Genomic DNA, 9,829 nt, shown 5'->3' with positions numbered 1-9,829 from the left:
GTAATTGTTAAGGCTGATGAAATGTATTTTTTTCCTCCTTAGTTGCCGCCAGACATGGGCTCCAAAGTTTGGGCAAAGTTGCTGTTAGTCGACGCATGCCCCCTCCAGCTAACCTGCCCAGCCTGAAAGCTGAGAACAAAGGCAACGATCCCAACGTCAGCATCGTACCCAAGGACGGCAGCGGATGGGCCTCCAGACAGGATCAACCAGGAGACGAACGGTAAAACTACACCTTAAATGATGGGTGTATTGCCTGTTGCAAGATTAGTTTTGGAAGTTATAACACTCTTGTTCCAAACATACTCCTTTAGATTTCGGTCTTCCATTGACACTTCTCTTATAATTATAGGCAGCAAGAGACCCCTCCACCACAGCCCAAACCAACTGTGCCCCAGACCTCTGATGCCCCTCTGGGTGGCAGCCGCTCCTGGGCCAACAGCAAACAGCCTGGGCAGCTGGACGGTAAGCCTTTTCTTCTGTAAAGCATTTCATTGTTGTTAGTGTTCTCAAAATACTACTCTGTGAACTGTAAATCCTTATCCAAGCAAATTTAAGTAGCAGAATTATCAAAATTATGAATTTTAAACTGCTAAAGCCAAGTGCTTCAATGGCGCTGTATGTGCAGGAGCTCCTCGGATGAGCAGTCAGTTCCATCAGGAGTTTCCGAGTCTGCAGGCGGCGGGTGAGGTGGATAAATCAGGCGATCAGGAAGTTGAACCTTATGGACCGGGCCCCAGCCTCAGGCCTCAGAGTAATTGTCCTTCCCATTCACTCGCATGCTTTGTGTAACATCCCTGATACAACCGTCCAAAATAATATTCAACAATTTCTTAATGCAAATTTTTTTTTTCATGTGCACTCTCTTACTCTGGTCTTTAATGCCTATTGCCAACCAGATGTGGGTAGCTGGCGAGAAGGTGGAGGTAGGAACTTAAACGTTGCTCCCAGCCCCTCAGAGACTGACAGTAAGCCCTCTGAGGAGTCGGGCATGGGTAGAGGCACACCATCTCCCTCTGGGGACTCTGATGAGGCAGGAAAACCCTCTGCTGGTGAGAGCAGAGAAAAGAGGGATGCCAGGGACAGGCTCCCACCTACTGCCCCTCAGCATAAACTCAACGGTGGCCAGCAACCACCGGGAGGGATGTCATCGCAGTTTCATGCTGCCCAGTTCAGGAGCATGATGCCGCCATATGTGAGTGATTGTTATTTAACCATTGTTTATTATTTCTTCTACCTCCTGAAATGTGGCATGCTGCTATATATTTTTCTGGCTGGTACTGATTTTGTGAAGTGCATTTGGCAGTTAGGGCTGAAACGATTAGTCGACATTGTCGACAAAATATCTTGTTGTCGACTAGTCGTTTGATCCCACGTGACCTAATGTAAGGGCCTGCAATAGCGCGATTTGGCCGCTGTAGCGCTAGAGTGTAATGCAGCCGTTACAAATGCTATTGCGGTAGAAGAAAATACAGCGTGAATTATGACCATGATTATGACGGACTGCAAACGAATCCGAACTAGCAAGGTGTGTGAAAGTTTCAAAACAAGAATGCTGTTGTGTGCAATACATGCTAGGTGGTACTTGCTTTTCACGTGAGCACAACATGCATGTAAAAGCACAAGACGAGCCAGTGAGAGGTGAATGTTCTCCAGCTGGAGCTAAATAACTAGCAGTAAATCTCTTTATTAGAGAATGCAATACTACTAATAATAGCAATAATATGAACAATAATAATATAATTACAGTAATGTGATGATTTATTTTTGCATAGAATAAAGCTTGATCGATCTTAGGAGTCAGGGCTGTTTTTATTATTGTAACACTATTAGGTATTAGTCTTATCACTTGCCTGTATTTTGTTCCATATTCATGAAGACTTACAAAAAGAGATGTTATGAAGAATATCATGTCAGTTACTTCTTCATACTGTAAATTACAAGGTGAATGAGAATGTCTCTGTCAGCTCAATTGTCATGTCAATTTTATAATATTTGAAAAGTTGACTTAACTCATGTCAACTTATAATAATTGTTTGCAGATTAAGTTTTTCTGTAATGCAGCTGATTCATTTTTGTTTATTTTTTTCTATTGAAAGAGAACCGAATATTTAAACAATGCTTAGAGAGCATTTGTGTGTGATTTGAGTTGGACAGAAATCTGAAAACTTAAAGAGAATGACCTGTTTAGTTGGCTCAAAGTTCATTAAAACAACCATTTCAAAAGCTGAAGTGATTTTCTTTTTTTATATTATAGTTAGAATATGTATACTCAGTGTTTTAACTAATTGAAAAATCTGAATAATCGTTCCAAACTTAATTAGTCGGCGAAATAATCAACGATTAGTTGATTAATCGTTCTAATAATCGTTAGATTAATTGATTATCAAAATAATCGTTTGTTGCAGCCCTATTTGCAGTGCTATTTTAATGTGTGCATCTTTTCAGATGTTTAATGCTTACCCTCGAGGGCCCTTTCCTTCTGTACAAGGCAGCTTTAGATACCCTGGACCACCGGAGATGTCTAAGTAAGTGTCCAATAAGGTCTGAAATTAAACTTAACTTGCTTTAGATGGAAAAGTTGAAAGTGGAGGCAGTTGAAAGACAGTTTCTATTAAACAAGACAATTTGGTATTTTGGTATTCTTCCAGGACATTAGGAGCTTTGTAAATTCTCGCTTTCTCACGTTTTTCTCTCTTCTCCATTTAGGGGTCCACGGTCTGGAAGACCCGCACAACCTCCCTCTCAGCCATGGCATCAGGATCCAGACAGGCCATCAATTGTTAGTGCCACTGAACTAAAGGAGCTAGACAATCTGGACACTGATGCTGATGAGGGTTGGGCAGGTGAGAGTGACCATTGGATAGTGTTTTTGTTTTGTTTTTTTCATAGTTTCTGGTAGGGTTAGGTGGGGATGTACAGTGCAACAGTAGAAATGTCTCTGTTGTTAGAGGTTGCTATACCATTTATATCTTGACAGATAGCCACATGGCTGTCGGCTTGACACAAAATGGGAATCATTGAATTCAGAATTCAGCTTCTTTAAATGTGGCTCATCCAGTCAGAATTTATAGTCAATACCTGTTGTCAGTTTTTAACTCGTAATGCAAAGCATCCATTTTTGCAACAATGTCGGTACTTCATGTTATGAGTGGTCTTACATTTGTAAGGTCATGGGTGCATACCAGAAGAAAAATACAAAATAATCAAATTAAAGGATTATTAATTAAGTTTTTAATTCCCAGGCTTATTAGATATTGCCACATTTTATTTCATATTTAAATCATTGTCCATTGAGTCACAATTTTTGGTTTTATTTAGGTGCCCAGATGGAAGTTGACTATACTGAGAAACTGAACTTTAGTGATGATGAGGAGAACCATTCAGCTAAGGAGAAAGGCGAAGGCTGGTAAGCACTCATCTTTGTAAAAAAAATTAATTGCAGAATATATTTGGGCATAGTGAAAATTGGTCCTATAAAACTTTCTTGCAAAAACACAGGGAGTGGATGACTAAAGTTGATCGTATGCGAACAAGAAAAATTGATGTCCAGGAGGGATGGAAAGAAGGAACAGAAGAGAGGAGTGATGGCAAGAGTTCATGGGTGGAAAGTGGAGATCCCAGGGCTCCCTCCCCTGGCAATCTTGTCCATTATAGCAAGATGGATCAACAGGTATGGCGTGCACTGGGACAGTAGTCTTGGATTTGACAAAGTTAGCTGAAAACTTATTTCTTTTTTTTAGCTGCTTTGTTTTTTTGTCTATAATAAAAAAAAAAAATGTATTGTGCAGGGACAAACTGTTGGACGTTCTGTGGGAAGTGGTGGCCCACGTGTTACAAAGCTGGCCACTTCAGCACCCCCTGCTGGTGAGGAGGAAACGGAAGCATGGCGACAGAAACGGAAGAAGCAGTCAGAGCTCTCGGAAGCAGTAGAGCGTGCTCGCAGACGGCGTGAGGAGGAGGAACGGCGCATGGAAGAACAGAGACTTGCTGCCTGCAAAGAGAAACTCAAACAACTGGAGGAGAAACGTCGACCTTCAACTACAGAAACTTCTAAACCAACTACGCAAGCTCACGATGACCACCAGGAAGTGACTGAAACTGTGCCTAAACAATCTTCTGAAACTCCACCCCCTCAGCCTGCACCACCTCCCCCTGCACAGCAACCCTGCCTTCCCATGCCAAACCATCAAAGGACAGAGCCCACTGTGGAGGAGGTGCCACAATTTCTTACTCGGCAACCTAGCCCTCCTGTTCATAGGACTGCCCCAGAACCCCAAAGCAAGGTTGATACTGCTGTAAGTGAGGAGGTGCATAGACAAGTGGATAGACAACCAACGAGAGACTACTTCAGTGCTGAGGAGCCCAGAGGTAAATGGATTGAAAGCATCACTGTTATTACACCGAGTACATTGCACATAGAGGTTTGTCTCCAAAAATGTACCTCTCTGCATGTATAGCAATACAAATTGCGGTGTATAAACTCAAATGTCTTTCTATTGCAGTGAAGCTTTAGTTGTAAATCTAAAGAATCAAATGGTTTAATGTACAATGTGAAAATAAGACCAGCCAGGGTAGGGTGTAAAATCTTGTTTGAACCAAACAAAGCAAGTGTGACAAGAACCTTAATTGTGCTCACCTGGTTTGATGCATACTATAAATTGGGATGGACTTTTCCTGTAGTGTAGCTCAAAAATAGTGCATGGCACTAGCAACGCCAAGGTCATTGGTTCAATTCCCTGTCGCTTGGGATAAAATCTTCTGCCTGATGTGTAATTATTCTTATAGAGTGTGCTAGTTTTAGATTTAAAATTGTCAAAAATTTTGTTTCAGTTGAGGAGCCTCAGTTGTCTTTGTCCAGACTGGATCATTCTGTTAATGAAGATACACCTCTTCCATCTCAACTGGAAAATGAGGGGGAGACAGGGACTGCTGTTCGCCCTTCTGTCACCTCTGGATACTCAAAACAGTTCCAGAAGTCTTTGCCACCCAGGTTCCTTAGACAACAGGTGCTCACACACTGTCCTAGCTTTGTTTGTTGCCTGCTTCCTTTAAAGCATCAATTTTAGTTTGAACCCTGTAAAAGATGAAAATGTATAGTTTGTTCAGGTCACCTGTCAGATATTATTTGACAACTGAAGTTCTTTGTAGTAATTCCTGCTTTAATGTAGTAAAAAAAAAATCCTCATTCTTTAGGAACAGCTTAAACAACAACAGTGGCAGCAGCAGCAGCAGCAAGGTGGAGGGGGTCCGGTCTCTCCCTCAGGGGGTTCTGTTCCCCCTCAGCACAGGTCCCTATATCAACCTCTTGGCCCCCACCACCAACACCTAGCCTCTATGGGCTTTGACCCACGCTGGCTAATGATGCAATCTTATATGGATCCTCGTATGATGTCTGGACGGCCACCAATAGACATGCCTCCTATGCACCCCGGTATTTCTTGCAAACTGAAATTGTTTCCTTTCCTAGTAACTAGGTAACAAACCCAATCACTGGAAACTATTAAAATATACAGTAACAAATTTTCTCGTTTCATCTTATGCTCTTTCACTTCCTTGTTTTTCTTTTAAAATAAGTCTCCAATTTTAGTATTGTGAAAAACATTTCTGACAATTTGTTTTGTTTTGGAGCAATTGTTTTGTTGCATTCTATATTTGCAGTCGTAGTAACTATTTTTCATCATCAGGGAGAATGCCTAAGCAGCTGGTACGACGAGAGCCCGCAGACAACAGCAGCTCTGGATCAGACACTTTTGATCATCTGACCCGACCAATCAGAGAACACGGAGTTCCCAGTGAGCCTCGAATGGTTTGGGGTTCTGACCCATATCCCCCAACAGAGCCCCTGCCTTCCTCTGCCACTGCTAAAGGACGAGAAGATGGCAAGGAGCCAAGGTGAGAGACTGCAGTGTTTTAGAACAAAAATATAGTTATACGATTTCCCCCACTGTTAGAAATAACCTGTTGATCAAATGCTAAGATGTTTTTCTGTTGTTTTCCTCGTCCCCTCTTAGATTGGATGCTGGTCTGGAGCTGGATAGAGGTCTATCAGGCGTTTACCCTCAGGAGCATAGTCCACTGGAGCCCCGGGGCAAAAGTGACTTCTTCAGGGATTCATCTGAAACCTTATCTGCTTTTAGTCGTATTACCGAAGAGGTACCAGGTCTCTTACAGACTGACAGAACACCAGTCATCCCCTCCTTTGAACCTGAGGAGGTTAACCTCTCCGGTGCAGATGAGGTTGAAGCCATTGGACAGGCTGTATTGAAACGGAGTATCTCTCAAGGCTCCAGTCACTCTTTGAAACAGGAAGAGCCCAGATTTGAAGGACTTATCATAGCACAGAAAACCCTGGACCTTACTGATACTGTGGAAAGACCTGAGGACAAGTCCAGAAAGGAGCCTTTTGGTCAAGGGTCTGTGAACAACAGCCGTTCCACTCCTCCTGTGTCTAATGATGGTATGCACAAAACTGAAAAGCTTATTTTACCTGCGCCCAGCAAGCAGAAGTCAGAAATGCGCTGGGGATCCCGTGGATCTGGATCTGGGAGGAGAGAGGGTCCCGGAGGGGAGCGGCCAGTCAGGAGATCTGGACCTATTAAGAAACCTGTACTACGAGACATGAAGGAAGAGAGGGAGCAGAGAAGAGAGAAAGAAGAGCAGCGAGGTGAACGATCCAAAAAAGAGGGCGCTACTTACAAAGGTGTTCCTTCAGCTGCTGTAGAAGCAGGACTAAAAGAAGGACTGAAGCCACCTGGTGATGGGAAGAAAGTAGTGGTAGAACCTGAAGTGGGAGTAGCGACTGGTGGAGCAAAATCCAGAGATCTTCAGACAACGGTAGTTTCTACAGTCTCAACTGCTTCTGAGGAAAAGTCAGACATGCCTCCAACTAATGACAAACGTCCTGAACCAAAATTACCATCTCGCAAAGAGTCCAACCTCCCTCCCAGATCTTATCGCAGAGACGAGAGGGAGCGAGAGAGAGAACGTGACCGAGAGAGGGACAGAGAAGCAGAAAGAGAGAAGGACTGGCCATCTGATTATAAAGGCCGCGGTCGAGGAGAGTACTATTCCCGTGGCCGGAGTTACAGAGGCAGCTATGGTGGGAGGGGCCGAGGTAGCCGTGGTCGGAGTCGAGGGGACTACCCATACAGAGAGCCACGATCACGCTCAGACTTGCCATTAAGTGCCACGGGGACTGCTGGGTTCCGCTGCCGGGAAGAGAGTGAAACCCGTAGTGAGAGCTCAGATTTCGAAGTCTTGCCCAAGCGCAGACGCAGACGAGGCTCGGACACAGATTCTGAAAGTGAAGGTAGAGAATCTGCAAGTGACACCGGAGCATCAGATCGCGAGCCCAGCGCCAAACCAAGCAGACCGATTCGTCGCGAGCTGACAGAATCACGATCATCTAAATCTGTCTCCGGATTTGCAGCTGGACCTATTTTGGAAAAACCTGTGTCTCGGGATGAGGATGGGAGACCTAAACCAGGTTTTCTGTTAAAGGGTGAGGCCGCACGCCGGGGAAAAGGTGGTTTGCACAGCAGGCGAGGTTGTGGCAGGGAACGAGGTGGCCACAGATCTGCTCCTTTCCGTCGGGCTGCTGTCAAAGAGGGCTCACAGTGGCCCTCGAAGCCCATGGAGACATTTCGACCAGAGGAAGCTGAGACCTCACGCACTGATAGCACACCCTCCGAACGACGTCACGCCAAGTATGATAACAAGAAGATCGGAGAGGGTGGACAAAGCATGAGGGAGAGGCCCCGGAGACCAAGGGCAGCCCGTCCACCCAGACAGGACAAGCCCCCAAGATTTCGGAGGCTTAAAGAACGTGAAGCAGCAGTTTTTGCTGGTGAAACTACTCCTGGAATGCCAGTACCTACGTCTGTCTCCCCGACACGGTCTAAAGCTCCTGGAACTCTGGTCATTTTGCCCGAGAGAGTGGTTGATGCCACTACAGCACCTTCTCTCACTCCTGATGTGACTTCGCCTGAACTTCCTGTCACAGAAACAGTTGTTCCTGAAATGGGAGCCACAACTGTAGTTGCTGCTGGCAGCAAATCACCAGACTTGTCCAATCAGAACTCTTCTGACCAGGCCAACGAGGAGTGGGAGACTGCCTCTGAGAGTAGTGACTTCAATGAACGGAGAGAGCGAGAGGACAAGAAGCAACTTGAAGCGGCCATGACCGCCACCACTTCCTCCTCCTCTGTGCCCACACCGATCTCTGGGGGACAAAGCAAATCACCCACAGAAATTGTGGCAATCCCAAAACGGGAGTTAGCCTCAGCAGCCAAGAGGAGCTTCTCCAGCCAGCGGCCTGTCGATCGACAGAACCGCCGGGGAAATAGTGGGCCTAAAACAGGTCGAGGCTACCCTGGGGGCAAGAGCGAGAGAAGGGGAGGATCTGGAGCCAAATCGGGACGCAGGGGGTGAGTCCTGAACTGCGTTGTCCCCAGGAAGTAGAGATTCTGAGTTTTAATATAGCAGTTTATGGGTGAAAAATCTATCTGTTATGCTTTAAAGCAAGCACCAGTATTACTTTGATTATACTTCAAATTCAGTCCTGGACGGCCACTGTGCGTTAGTTTAGCACCAACCCTAAATTAAACATCTGAACCAGCTAATTCAGTCTTCAGTATTACATGAAACATCCAGCCAGGTGTGTTGAGGCTAGTTTGTAGGGCTGTAACGATACACCAAACCCACGATTTGGTTCGTATCACGATTTTTGACCCACGATTTGATACAAACCTCGATTCTTTTTTTAGGGGGGCAGTACTCAACCCTTCCTCCACCTTAGCCTTTGTTTTCTCCAGAAGTTTTGGTAGCACATTTTGAGAGAAATGCGCCCGGCTTGGTAATGCATAACAGGGCTCGAGCACTCTAAGTAAATACTTGAACCCCTCGTTTTCAACAACTGAAAAGAGGCGCATATACTGATGCGGTGGTGCTCATGTAACATGTAAGGGTGGCGCTGCCAATAAAGCACCTAAAAGCTGTCACAAAGAACCCTTAAAAGTAATGATTATGAATGTCAAATATAGCAAAGAGACATTTTAATTGTTTATTAATAAACAAGTGTTTTCTGTATCCGTGTCGGCTGCAAAGATGAAGTTGACGATGCTGACCCGCGATCTTTGCATGTAGTGAACGCACCAGAGAGAAATGCACATTTCGGATTACATAAGCAGAGAGCAGTCTGTTTTCTTTCATTTTGAATTGTTCGGTTTAAAAGTAGATATTTCAAGCTTTCTATAGATATATTTTTCAGGTCTGTGAGGCAAGTAGGCTATCTTATACGCTGAGTTTCGGTTAATTTGAGACGAGCTCCAGTTCACGTGCCGGCGCCTCCGTGTCGTGATTATCTATTGTCTGCTATATTTACTTACTTATTTATTAAATCCAGGCAATTGGTTGATGAAACATTGATTAAAATTAAGATACAATTAATACAAAACGAAATTCACTTTAAAGAAAGGCTTTGTGCTTTCTGTTTGAGGTCTCTGTGAAAGTTTTGAAGCAGTCTTTTAGTGCCCCTTTCAGAACGCTCACGTCCGTAACATTGTTTTTTCCTCATAAATGCGAACACGAAAAATAAAATAAAATGAATATTTTATGTTCATTTTATTTGAAGAGCCAACCCTTCTTCATCCAGTGGGTATTTTTACTTTTGGTTTGTGCAGTGTAATTCATAGAATTACTAAAAAATATTTGCCACCTAAAAGTTTTAGATTTTTTTTTGTCGGCAAATATTTATTGTCACGTCTGTAACGCATGTATATTTCCCTCATATTAAATATAAAATGCATGTGTAGATATTTTTCCAATGTCT

General features: G+C 44.1%; 1 protein-coding gene across 1 annotated transcript in view; it reads left to right on the top strand.

The window, feature by feature from the left end:
* The window catches only part of prrc2c (proline-rich coiled-coil 2C), a 29,093-nt gene that overhangs the window by 6,595 nt on the left and 12,669 nt on the right, over window positions 1-9,829 (top strand). Inside the window, exons 2-14 of the mRNA XM_084090945.1 lie at window positions 43-220; window positions 350-462; window positions 626-751; window positions 897-1,192; window positions 2,446-2,525; window positions 2,707-2,843; window positions 3,319-3,406; window positions 3,499-3,670; window positions 3,789-4,368; window positions 4,831-5,006; window positions 5,194-5,431; window positions 5,685-5,892; window positions 6,012-8,426. Coding sequence (XP_083947071.1) covers window positions 96-220; window positions 350-462; window positions 626-751; window positions 897-1,192; window positions 2,446-2,525; window positions 2,707-2,843; window positions 3,319-3,406; window positions 3,499-3,670; window positions 3,789-4,368; window positions 4,831-5,006; window positions 5,194-5,431; window positions 5,685-5,892; window positions 6,012-8,426 — 4,754 coding nt within the window. The 5' untranslated portion in view covers window positions 43-95. The remainder of the gene's footprint in view (window positions 1-42; window positions 221-349; window positions 463-625; window positions 752-896; window positions 1,193-2,445; window positions 2,526-2,706; window positions 2,844-3,318; window positions 3,407-3,498; window positions 3,671-3,788; window positions 4,369-4,830; window positions 5,007-5,193; window positions 5,432-5,684; window positions 5,893-6,011; window positions 8,427-9,829) is intronic.

Source organism: Abramis brama (genome assembly GCF_963993115.1).
Source record: "Abramis brama genome assembly, chromosome: 18".
Taxonomy (NCBI): Eukaryota; Metazoa; Chordata; class Actinopteri; order Cypriniformes; family Leuciscidae; genus Abramis; species Abramis brama.
This window is presented reverse-complemented; position numbering and strand designations above follow the sequence as displayed.